Source organism: Spea bombifrons, chromosome 7 (genome assembly GCF_027358695.1).
Source record: "Spea bombifrons isolate aSpeBom1 chromosome 7, aSpeBom1.2.pri, whole genome shotgun sequence".
Taxonomy (NCBI): Eukaryota; Metazoa; Chordata; class Amphibia; order Anura; family Pelobatidae; genus Spea; species Spea bombifrons.
This window is the reverse complement of record NC_071093.1, coordinates 45,583,321-45,596,233: the sequence shown is the minus strand read 5'-3', so window position 1 is coordinate 45,596,233 and position 12,913 is coordinate 45,583,321. Positions and strand designations below refer to the sequence as shown.

At 48.9% G+C, this 12,913-nt stretch overlaps 2 protein-coding genes across 2 annotated transcripts; one reads left to right on the top strand and one right to left on the bottom strand.

Annotated features, from left to right (window-relative positions):
- The first annotated feature begins 2,055 nt into the window (after positions 1–2,055).
- On the top strand, positions 2,056–7,089 carry LOC128501825 (cyclin-dependent kinase-like 4). Its single transcript, XM_053471457.1, has 9 exons — positions 2,056–2,326; positions 2,566–2,687; positions 2,859–2,931; positions 3,359–3,449; positions 3,552–3,752; positions 5,525–5,613; positions 5,730–5,786; positions 6,056–6,181; positions 6,925–7,089. Exons 1-9 carry the CDS (start codon positions 2,159–2,161, stop codon positions 7,024–7,026), a joined length of 1,029 nt encoding a protein of 342 aa, XP_053327432.1. The 5' UTR covers positions 2,056–2,158; the 3' UTR covers positions 7,027–7,089.
- A 701-nt stretch (positions 7,090–7,790) lies between these two features.
- On the bottom strand, positions 7,791–11,889 carry TUFM (Tu translation elongation factor, mitochondrial). Its single transcript, XM_053470743.1, has 11 exons — positions 11,830–11,889; positions 10,690–10,727; positions 10,339–10,498; positions 10,019–10,185; positions 9,790–9,894; positions 9,527–9,691; positions 9,282–9,414; positions 9,087–9,191; positions 8,811–8,962; positions 8,274–8,393; positions 7,791–8,144 (listed from the first exon to the last, which is right to left on the bottom strand). Exons 1-11 carry the CDS (start codon positions 11,867–11,869, stop codon positions 7,971–7,973), a joined length of 1,359 nt encoding a protein of 452 aa, XP_053326718.1. The 5' UTR covers positions 11,870–11,889; the 3' UTR covers positions 7,791–7,970.
- Between the last annotated feature and the right edge of the window lie 1,024 nt (positions 11,890–12,913).

Sequence of the window (12,913 nt, the reverse complement as noted above, 5' to 3'; positions counted from 1 at the left end):
TAAAGCGGATCGCCCAACATCTCTATTATCATATCTGAGCCCCAATCTACTAGACAAATACCCCGACTCCAACTCCTTATCATACTGCCTGTGGGAAACAATAGAATGGCTCAGTCTTAATCACTCAGCCTGGCTCCCTGACTAATGAAAGTCTATGGAGGAATGGACTTCATTAGCATTGCCATAAAGCATCAGCTCAGTGTGGTGTTTGAGCCGGGAAAGTCACCCAAAATATCACATGACTGACAGCGACGGCGGCTCCAGGTCTGCAGATAATTTCACCTCTTTTGTAATAGTTGGGAAAGACTGAACCAATCAACTTTCATTATTATTTATTTATATAGCACCATCAAATTCCGTAGCGCTGTACAATGGGTAGACAGGACATAACAAGTAGCATGTAACATAACAAATGGACTAACAGAGACAGCAGGTGAGGGGAACGGAAAGAAGTTTTACTTTACTGAGAAGGTGGGAGATAAGTGGAACAGCCTCCCAGCAGAAGTGGTAGAAGGTAATACAGTGAGGGGATTTCATGGGATAGGGATATGGCTCCTGAATATCGCAGTAACATCGGAGTAAAGGCTATATCGTGTGTTCATGCCGGGGAGTTATTTTTGCCCCTGCCCGGTGCAGCTCCGCAGGCCCTGAATGCGATGGTGCAGGTTTAGTTGCCGTGGTAACCCTTTGGCAGACATTGCAAACACAAAGCAACAGAGAGGGAGGCGGAGGGAGCCGTCCCCGGCCAGCGTTGCCCCGGGCAACCCAATGGCTTCTACTCCAAAGAGGAGCCGTAGTGGGTGATGTGGAGTGTGAGGCTCCTGGCCCCGACGAGGCTGCTGGGCCCTCTGTACGACTTCCTCGTGGTGTGAGACCCCCGAGGACCCCTCGGCCCGCCGGTGATGTATTGCATGCATTTACTTCCGAAAAAAGGCAGGATTTAGACTGAAAGTTTTAATTATATGAATTTACCCCTCATGCTGATTTTTTTCAGTGCAAAACTTATTTTTTTCCCATGCCGGTCACTGATTGGTTCCCTGCATTTAAATGTAGCGGTATATGTATTTGAAATTGTCACACATTACACGAATGAATGTTAAGACTTGCCGTGTGGCTCATTATAGACTAATGACACGGCAAATGTAATATAGGACGTTTTACTTTACTGAGAGAGTGGTGGATAAGTTGAACAGCCTCCCAGCAGAAGAGGTAGAGGGTAATACAGTGAGGGGATTAAACATGCATGGGATAGACATACGGCTCCTGAATCTAAGACGAGACCAATGACTGATTAAGGTTTGAGTCTTTACAGCAGGAGAAACGGGTGACTAGATGGGGGCCGGATGGGGCCGATCCGGTGGCAGGGTCTATGTTTATGTAAGGGCGGAGAGCTGACACTCTGGGCGCTCTGTGTGATAAGTCGTTGTACACGGCGTGTTGCGTGTGTCCCGCGTGTCAGATGTGCTCCCTGCGGTCTGTCCCGAGCCGCAGCAAATATTTACTCCTTTAACGACAATTAAATAGAGATTATGTGAGCTCCCGGCGGGAGAGCGGCTGCCGATGGCAGAGGGCGCTCGGTCTCCTGGCGAGAAAGCACTTACTAAATCTTTCCGGCCAGAACTACATAAAAATGATAAAAGGAAGATTCAAAATGATCGTAATGAGAAACGCTGTATTCAGCGAGCGATGCCTTCATCGTGCAGTTTGTAAGGGTCTCAGGAGCACCAAGAAGGCCCCCGTGTCACTTAATTCACAATATTCACGATGCCTCCCAACAGTCCCGATGTGCAGGGCACAGTCCCGACTTTGCCACTCCGCTGTCCCACCGAGCTCTGTCTCCGTCCCGGGATTTCATTCTCTCGCGTGTGGGACACCCGAGAATTCCTACTGCACATGTGCAGAATAGTGCACATGCTCAGTAGAGCTGCCAGTTTGAGTGACACTCTACCTCCCAAGCTCGGCCCCCACATCCTGATGCGCAGAGGGCAGGAGTTGGGAGGTTTGATTGACGAATCACAGTCTGTCTCCTGAAACCTCATTTTATTCCCAGGATTTATTTGGACCCCAACCCCCGACTCGCTCTCTGCGCTCTTCTTGTGACCTGATTGGCAGAGAGGTTCCCCCCCGCCAACAGATTTAACCCCTCGTGTTTCCAGCGATGGAGAAATACGAGAAGCTGGCGAAAATCGGGGAAGGGTCTTACGGAGTGGTCTTCAAATGTCGGAATAAGGAGACCGGGCAGGTTGTGGCCATCAAGAAGTTTGTAGAGTCGGAGGACGACCCGGTCATCAAAAAGATTGCCCTGCGTGAGATCCGGATGCTGAAGGTGAAGCCTCCCAGCAGAGGTGGTAGAGGGTAATACAGTGAGGGTATTAAACATGCATGGGATAGACATACGGCTCCTGAATCTAAGACGAGACCAACGGTTGATTAAGGTTTGAGTATTTACAGCAGGAGAAATGGGGTGACCAGACGGGGGCCGGATGGGGCCGATCTTATTTACCCTCCTGTTTTCTTGTTTGCCCTGCTCTGGATACCCCAGTAAAAAAAGCTCTTTCCTTTCAGCAACTCAAACACAACAACCTGGTGAACCTGCTGGAGGTTTTCAGGAGGAAGAGGAAGCTCCATCTGGTCTTTGAGTATTGTGACCACACGGTCCTCAACGAGCTGGAGAAACACCCCAACGGGTCAGTGGATCTCAATGAATGAACAAATGAATGAATGAACGAATGAATGAGGCGTAAGAAGCTGCGATGGACCTTTCGGGGGCTTCAAATAAAATCCAGATTCCGAGAGAGAACGTCGGGTTTCCTTCGCCGGCAGACGGCAAACGTTATTCACCTTCTTCTCCTCTCCAGGGTTCCCGACTCGACCACGAAGAACATCGTGTGGCAGATACTTCAAGCTGTAAACTTTTGCCACAAGAATAACGTGAGTCCCCAGAGATTACTTTACACTCGGACTCCCCAAATGTCTCTCATACCGGTTGCCATGGAGACCTTGACTTGTCATTATTTAAAGAAACTCTTAATTGAGTCACCTGCATTCAAGCAGGGATATCAACCATAACCTACTGGGAACAAAAGCACCAACCGGGGGTCTTATGTATGATCACTGGGGGGGGGGTAAGAAAGAGTTAGCTCCAGGCTGTGTGACCCCTGAGAATCTGCCCCTTCACCCTGAGACTGGGGCAAAACCCCTCAGGGGCGTAATTCCCACTGGTTACCTGGCCACAAAGTCTCTTGAGAGCTTACGCTCTACAGGAATGTAGTCACGTAACAACCAAACGCGTCTTCTTAGCGACTGTCGGTCCCACGGGGGCCACGTTAATCCAGACGCGTCCTTTCTCCTCTCGTAGTGCATCCACCGGGACGTGAAGCCTGAAAACATCCTTTTCACCAAGCAAGGAGTCATAAAGCTCTGCGACTTCGGCTTCGCCCGCATTTTGAGTGAGTTTCGAGATGATTTTGGGCCGCTCCACGTCTCGCTCCGGTCAACATCTCGCTGTTGGCAGCCACTTCTGCTCCCTCTTTAACTCTTTTTGTCCACAGCCCGTCCTGGTGATGATTACACAGATTACGTGGCTACTCGGTGGTATCGGGCCCCGGAGCTGCTGGTAGGAGACACTCAGTATGGAGCGGCCGTCGATGTGTGGGCCGTGGGCTGCGTCTTCGCAGAACTTCTTTCCGGGCAGCCCCTGTGGCCGGGGAAATCTGACGTGGACCAGCTGTACCTGATTATTAGGACTTTGGGTGAGTCTGAACGTCTGTATACCCAAATCCATCAGACCGCCCCCCCGAGGGAGTATATCCCTCATATTATATATTATATACTCTCCCCCCCGTATAATTAATCCCGTCCTAATAACCCGTTATATCCTGTATATTCCTCATATTATATATTATATACTCTCCGGCCGTATAACTAATCCCGTCCTTATAACCCGTTATATCCTGTATATTCCTCATATTATATATTATATACTCTCCCCCGCGTATAACTAATCCCGTCCTTATAACCCGTTATATCCTGTATATTCCTCATATTATATATTATATACTCTCCGGCCGTATAACTAATCCGTCCTTATAACCCATTATATCCCCGTATATTCCTCATATTATATATTATATACTCTCCGGCCGTATAACTAATCCCGTCCTTATAACCCGTTATATCCTGTATACTCCTCATATTATATATTATATACTCTCCGGCCGTATAACTAATCCCGTCCTTATAACCCGTTATATCCTGTATATTCCTCATATTATATATTATATACTCTCCGGCCGTATAACTAATGCCATCCTTATAACCCGTTATATCCCTGTATACTCCTCATATTATATATTATATACTCTCCGGCCGTATAACTAATCCCGTCCTTATAACCCGTTATATCCTGTATATTCCTCATATTATATATTATATACTCTCCCACCGTATAACTAATCCCGTCCTTATAACCCGTTATATCCCTGTATATTCCTCATATTATATATTATATACTCTCCCCCCGTATAACTAATCCCCTCCTTATAACCCGTTATATCCTGTATATTCCTCATATTATATATTATATACTCTCCCACCGTATAACTAATCCCGTCCTTATAACCCGTTATATCCCTGTATATTCCTCATATTATATATTATATACTCTCCCACCGTATAACTAATCCCGTCCTTATAACCCGTTATATCCCTGTATATTCCTCATATTATATATTATATACTCTCCCCCCGTATAACTAATCCCCTCCTTATAACCCGTTATATCCCTGTATATTCCTCATATGATATATTATATACTCTCCGGCCGTATAACTAATCCCATCCTTATAACCCGTTATATCCTGTATATTCCTCATATTATATATTATATACTCTCCGGCCGTATAACTAATCCCGTCCTTATAACCCGTTATATCCTGTATATTCCTCATATTATATATTATATACTCTCCGGCCGTATAACTAATCCCGTCCTTATAACCCGTTATATCCTGTATATTCCTCATATTATATATTATATACTCTCCGGCCGTATAACTAATCCCGTCCTTATAACCCGTTATATCCTGTATATTCCTCATATTATATATTATATACTCTCCCCCCGTATAACTAATCCCGTCCTTATAACCCGTTATATCCTGTATACTCCTCATATTATATATTATATACTCTCCGGCTGTATAACTAATCCCGTCCTTATAACCCGTTATATCCTGTATATTCCTCATATTATATATTATATAATCTCCCCCCGTATAACTAATCCCGTCCTTATAACCCGTTATATCCCTGTATATTCCTCATATTATATATTATATACTCTCCGGCCCGTATAACTAATCCCGTCCTTATAACCCGTTATATCCCTGTATATTCCTCATATTATATATTATATACTCTCCGGCCGTATAACTAATCCCGTCCTTATAACTCGTTATATCCTGTATATTCCTCATATTATATATTATATACTCTCCCCCCGTATGTGTTGCTTGTGTTACAGGAAAGCTGATCCCCCGACACCAGTACATCTTCCGAAGCAACCAGTTCTTTCATGGAGCCAGTATCCCCGAGCCTGACCCCGGAGACGTGGTACGGTTATCCTGCTTTAGAACCCAGATATATAAGTGAATTTATATTGTATATATATATATAGTGTAATCGATATGCTTTCCTATTTTTATTAATGTTCATCTTTTGTTTCTCAGGAAACTTTGGAGGAGAAATTCCCCAACATCCAGCCGACTGCTATGAGCTTCATGAAGGTAAATGACGGGTGACATTCCATAGATACAGAAACCTGCCCCCACATGGGTATATAAACGCGCAGCATCTCCTTCTTCTAGACATTCTCTACCTCCCTTACTACAAACAGTTACTGAGTTATATAAAGAGGAACCTAAATGAAGACACTTGTTTCCCAGGGAGGAAATGCTGGGATGCGCCATTCTCTTGTAATCCCGCATCCAGTTAGATTGCACCAGACCCCCTTCCTGCCTCGGTTCTGGATAATCAAACCCTGTTCATTCCCCAGGCTTGTCTGCGCATGAATCCCGATGATCGCCAGGCGTGTGAGCAGCTGCTGGAGAGCACTTATTTTAACCCCGCCCGCGAGGAACCTGAAAAGAGGAAGAGCAAGGGGAGGAGGAGACTGCAGCAGGTACGGCCCCCGGAGTGACGTCCTGCCCTCTCAGGCCAAACGTGTCGAATGCGTTACACAAGGACACGTCATCAAAACACGTAACTTACTGTCCCCGGCTGCCCGGCGCGGATATCGTCTGAGACGTAAAGAGCCAAGAATTTATGGTGACTTAACGTAGTAACAGTTATTTAGTAATTTAGGTTAAAATAAAAAGAGTCTGTCACGTTCTCCTCTCTACCAATCCTTCCTGCTTTTGATGCAAAAGATGGCAAAAAAACCTCATTACCCTTTTTTAGAATTTTAGGGAAAAAAAACCTTCTCAACTCCAAAAGGCGCTCGGATTCCTCGTCGGATGGAGAAGCTGTAAAATACGACTGTTTATTCCGTTGTTTATATCCCTGGATGTTCTGCTTTTACCCCTTTTGGGGGCATCTGGTGTCTGATAAACCCCCCCTCTCTGGGCGGTGGATTCCGTACCTTTACTGCCCTCACTGTAATAGATCCTCTCCTTTGTTCTGAATGAAATCTTCGCTCTTCCCGTCTCTCGTTCTTTGTACGTTTCTGTTAATGAACAGGTTGCCGGGGAGGAATTTATATCGGCCCCGCATTAATGCGCACATTGTACAGCTCTGGCTTTATTTTTTTAATAGTGGGTCAGTGTCCCCCCCTGCCGTGGCAGACAATCCGTCGTTACGGGATGTTAATGTCCGATGACGTTCTAGAGACAGATTTCTTACCGTTGCCGTTGCCTTTCTCCGCAGGGCCAGCTCTTGCCGCAGATTCCGGGGAACGGCGCGTCGCCGGCTCCAGAGGGTAAAAGCAAACCGCGGGCCCAGAAATTCGACCACTTCCCTAACATCTAGTTGCTTGTTATTACCCTTTCCGGACGCTAAAGTAACGCCTAGAGAACAGCATCGCTGACGCGGCCCCCCCGAGACATCCTTACCCCCGAGAAACAGATCCGTGGACCCGGGAATCCAACGTGGAGAGCGCTGAGAATCCAATCCCCCCCAAAGGCAGCCAGAGACCCGCAGGGACGGAGCCACCAGGGGTATTTCATAGAGGAAAGAGCTGGGGGTGCAGGGGGCCGATGTGCGGACGGACCGACGATCATTGCGGTTATAGTTTTCTTTCACAAGAGCCTCCGAGAAGTTCCGGTATGGAATTAGAACCCAAAAGGACCGCACCAGGTTCTGGCTCATCGGTCCCTGGACTGATCCTTCTATCACCCGACGGCCCCCCGCTTACCCAGCAAAGGGTATTTATTTCTATAGCTGCCCAAAAGCAGGGGGGGGGAGTAGCCATCCCTTTGGCTACAAAGTAACACCCGCTTTAAACAGCTGTAACTAAATGACAGAAATGATGTAACATGACAATAAATTTCCTTCTGAACAAACGCACGGATCCTAGTTTTTATTTGGTCATTCTGTATATAATAAATACTTTATCCGGGAGAGATTAAATCTTGCTAGTGATCATGTGACGCTGGAGAACACCAATTGGCTGAAAGGCTTAGTTGCCATGACAGCGTAAGAAAGCTTGAATGGGGGATCTGTTAAGTCCTCTGAGGCCGACAGAGCCTTGAAGTGGAACTGCAGCTTTAACACAAATCTGCCCAAAGACAGCATGGAGACAAAGCCACTTTATTTAGGAAAGGGTGTATTTTACAGAGGAAAGAGCCGGGGTGCAGGGGGGCCGATGTGCGGACGGACCGACGTCCATCGCGTTTATGGTTCTCTCTTATTATTCGCTAGGAACCCACAAAACCCTCCAAGATCAGTTCATTTTTTTTTTGGGGGGGGGGGGTTCAGCCGCCCCAGTTAATGTCATCGTCGGGTGTCATCTCCAGGATCTCCGTCACCAAGCCGGTGCCGATCGTCCGGTTGCCGTCTCTCAGGGTGAAGCGCTGACCGATTTCCAAGACCATGGGCTGTCGCAGGGTCAGGGTGAGCGCGGAGTCTTCACCCGGCATCACCATTTCCTGGGTGGAAAGGGGCGATGGGTTAACGGGGGCCGGATAGGGCCAACAGAGACAGACAGGCTGGGTCAGGAGCTTCAGGGAGGGGGGGGGTAAAAAACAAACAAACAAAAAAAAACAAATACCACCTACCTTGTTGGTCGGCAGCTGCACCCGGCAGGACATGTCCCAGGTCAGAGAGAACATCACGGGCAAGAAGTTACTGACAAAAGGCTTGTGGCGGCCCCCTTCCTCCTTACTGAGAATGTAGACCTGCAGAGCATCGCGCACACGGTCACCATTACACCTTCAGCACAGACGACACAAATCCGCAAACACTACACTGCTTTTCGCCAAGAGGAACAGCCTCCCAGCAGAGGTGGTAGAGGGTAATACAGTGAGGGGATTAAACATGCATGGGATAGACATATGGCTCCTGAATCTAAGACGAGACCAACGACTGATTAAGGTTTGAGTCTTTACAGCAGGAGAAACGGGCGACTAGACGGGGGCCGGATGGGGCCGATCTGCCGGCAGGTTCTAGGCTTCTATGTTCTGTTTCAGCTTCATGTCACGGCCAGGGAGGGGGGGGGGGATTTTGGACTGGTGACAAAGCTTTACAGGAACCTTTAACAAAAGTTACAGAATCTGACGGGTAAGGACCCTTCGGGCCGATCTGGGGAGGATTACCTGGGCTTGGATCTTCTGGTGCGGCCGGATGGACCCCGGTTTGCACATCACCATCCCCCGCCTCACATCCTCTCTCTTTAACCCCCTGACGAGGGCTCCGAGGTTATCTCCAGCCTCTGCCCGGTCTAAGTTCTGGTGGAACATCTCAACGCCTGGAGAAGACAGTAAAGCAGGAGATGACGGGCAAGCGACAGGAGCCCGGGGCGGGGGGGTATGGGGCGGCCAAGCCCCGGCGACCCGAGGGGGTGAGATGGATAAGCGTTAGACGGATGTTACCTGTAACCACAGACTTGATCTGTTTATTACGTCCCACGAATTCACATTCGTCGCCTTTCCTGATGGTTCCTCTCTCCAGGGTCCCGGTCACCACGGTTCCCCTGCCTGAAAACGGACAGGAGACAGACGGTCATCCGACTGCCGACCCGATGACCCCCCCCCGAGCAGGGCACGCTGGCGACGGGACGGCGTTACCTGGGATCGAGTAGACGGCTTCGACGGGGAGCAGGAAGGGCTTGTCGAGATCTCGCGGTGGGACGGGGATGTGAGTGTCCACGGCGTCCAGCAGCTTCATGATGGAATTCAAACCGATGTCCTGATTCCTGTTCTGAAAGATGGAAAAAAAAAACAACGCGCGTTCGCTGATCCCGGTTTAAGGCTATTAGATGTTAGAAACGTCTGTTGATCCGTGGTGTTTGCAGGCGTCGGACTCCGCGTACCTCGAGGGCGCACAGAGCGGATCCGGTGATCACCGGCGTGTTCTCTCCGTCGTATCCGAACTCCGTCAGCAGCTCTCGGACCTCCAGCTCCACGAGATCCAGCATCTCCTTATCGTCCACGGCGTCCGCCTTGTTAATAAACACAACGATGTGCTTCACGCCGATCTGAGAGGGGAAGGAAAGGGTTACTGAACGCCCGGCCACCTGATCAGATACTGTTGGTACGACCAACACGTGGACCCCGCGCTGGCAAACGGACTCACCTGTTTGGCCAACAGTAAGTGCTCCCTGGTCTGCGGCATCTGCCCGTCCGTGGCAGCGACAACCAGGATGCAGCCGTCCATCTGCGACGTGCCGGTGATCATGTTCTGCGGAGAGAGTATATAGTATAGAGTCAGGGGGGATACAGACGAATTGGCCTGCGGCCCCCCAGGCATCGGCCCGCGCCGGCCCCCCAAGTTACTAATAGATTAAACCCCAGCCCGTGTTCACCTTGACGTAGTCCGCGTGCCCGGGGCAGTCGGTGTGCGCGTAGTGCCGGTTGGCGGTGGTGTACTCCACGTGCGACGCGTTGATGGTGATGCCACGCGCCTTCTCCTCCGGGGCATTATCGATATCCTCGTACTTCTTAAACTGAGCCCCTCCGGCCTCGGCCAGAACTGACACGGAAGAGAAGCCACAACATCACTGCTGGCCCTCCGGCCCCCCGAGATTTGCCAGGAATGATCAACCCGAACCCGTTAGGAAGTGGCTTCAGAATTGCCCCGCGTTCCAAAACAACCCCTGGGGTAAAAAAGCCCCCCCTCACTTACTCTTTGTAATGGCTGCGGTCAGGGTGGTCTTGCCGTGGTCCACGTGTCCGATAGTCCCGATGTTCACGTGAGGCTTGTCTCTCTGATAGGTCTTTTTTGCCTCCGCGGCGTAATTCCTCACCAGCAAGGGGCAGAAGCGGGCCGGGGGGCCGGACCATGTCTGAATTAAAAGAAATCAGAGGGGTTTATTATGTTCCCCCTGCCAGCACTTGGCTTCTGAGCTTACAATCTAAAGATGAAGCCACATGGGGCCATTAACCTCCCCCGCAGGGAAGCGTATGTTTTTTTTTTTAACCCTTTCATATCAAACAGAACCGCCCCGTTTACATTCCTGTGACGCCTCGGACTTACCGCGATCCGCAGACTGCGAGCCGGAATCCCGCTGAAAACTGAAAGAAAAAAAAAAAAATTAAAAAAAAAAAACCACAACAGCAGCATGGAACGTATGGAGGGGGGGGGCTCAGCCAATCAGATTTCTGATAGAACCCCAGCCATATACATTAAAGAAGCAGTGTAAAAGATCTCAGGGGCAGTAAAGCGGATCTTGTTAACCCTGTAAATCACTCGGGGCATTAAGATAAGAATTTGCCCCCTTCCAGCTTCTGTATTAAGGCAGTAAAATGAAGAAGCCCCCAAATCCCCCCCCCATCTGATGTCTCAAAGAGGCTGGCGTTTTGGGATTTAAAAGCAGAACGTCCCGAATGAACTTCACTATTCGTTCACAGTTCGTTCCGCATCATGCTGTCCGGAGAGCCGGGGGTTAACGCTGGTTTCGCTACATTGTCACTGGCTGCAGGGATGGGCTTTCAGGTGGAGGAGGTAGAAGCCAGCATTGCTCCAAACCAACCGGAAATGACTGACTTGCAGGAAAGCTATTTTATTTGGGGGGGGGTCTTCCTTACATCAGAACATCAGGACCCCTGGAAATTGCCCCTCTCCCCGGGGCAAATCATCTTACCCCATAAATACAGCAATTACACAGAATACCTGCATCCCCTCCTCACGGTTCCCTAACGAGTGTAAGCTCTGCAGGTCAGGAGCATCCGGCACAACCCCCCCCCGTCATAATTTCCTTTATTATCAATTAGGAAAAACCTTGGGGTTTTAAAAAAATATTTTAGTATTTCTTATCAAATATATTATACAAAAATATAATTAACCCCTGAATGAGACATCAGTGACGGCAGGCAGGGATCCAGGACCCGGCGCTGATGGTAAAGCCGCTGCAGGGTATTGATCAGCTTTTTGATTACCGGGGCAGTAAAATAATTGATTTGCCCCAAGGGCGCAGCTCGGGACAAAGGCACCGAGAAACCCGCAGCCACCACATGAAGCTCTTGGGGTGACCTTTAGCATCCCATGACCTTCAGCCTTTGCGTGGTGACCTCTGACCCTCTTCCCCCTTCCTCACCTGCCCCTCGGCATCTTAATACCCCAGTGAACTGCCCGCCATGAACCCCATCAGTGCAGGTAATAAGAAAATGCCCTCACCGGCCCGGCTACATGCAGACAGCACCACGCGCATCGCCATCTTGGAGAGTGAGGAAGCGAATCTGCGGCACCGGAAGAGAATTTTGACACTTGACAGGCCCTTCTCGGCCGCCATATTGGATGTGGCACTAATTGCATCATTAGGAGATGATGCCTCGATTAAACTGAATGCGATGCCGCCGCTTTGCTTCATCGTAATAAATAAATTAAAATACCGATAAATGCGATACATTTTATTAACCAAATACTTCATTTTGTTTGTATGTGAATGAATATATATATATGTATAGATTTTGACTATTTTTCCCTGTCAGCCAATGTTTGTAGCTTATTGGGCCAACATAAAATCAGACCTCAGAGGTCTCCTACTCAGTGAACTTTGCTTCTCTTTAATTTGATGGAGATCTCTGAGGTCCCCGACAGCCGATGTAACTTTACATCTTTTCTCTGATGGCCCCCCCGGCGCATGTAAAGCCAGGACAGAAACGTTCATTTCCTGCCAGCCATGAACTTGTTAACCGCGTCGTCACGTATTCGGGGGCATTAATAATCCAAAAATGTGTTCTGAGACCGTCCCCTATTTACAAACCTAAAATCTGCCCGCCGATCGGCCCCCGTCTAGCCTAACTAATCAGTCGTTGGTCTCGTCTTAGATTCAGGAGCCGTATGTCCCCTCACTGTCTTACCCTCTACCACTTCTGCTGGAAGGCTGTTCCACTTACCCACCACCCTCTCAGTCACGTAAAACTTCCTTCTGTCCTCTGACCCCTCATTTGATCAGAGAATTGTCACGGCAGGGAATGCGTGGGTTTGAGGGATGTTAGTAAGAGGCTGGAGTGACTGTCCGGTCCCCAAGATGCTCATAAAGAAAACGCGGTGAGGAAAGCCTGCGCAGCGCTGTTGAGGTCTTTCAGATCGTTAGATGGCGATGATCGGACCCCCATCGGAGGTTTCAGGGACATCATTTTATTGATTGACATAGCACCTCCATATACCACAGCGCTGTACAATGGGTCTGGTACCGGACACACCTTGCGTGTGCGTGTATATATGTAACACGTGTATTGTATATGCTTCGGTTGTG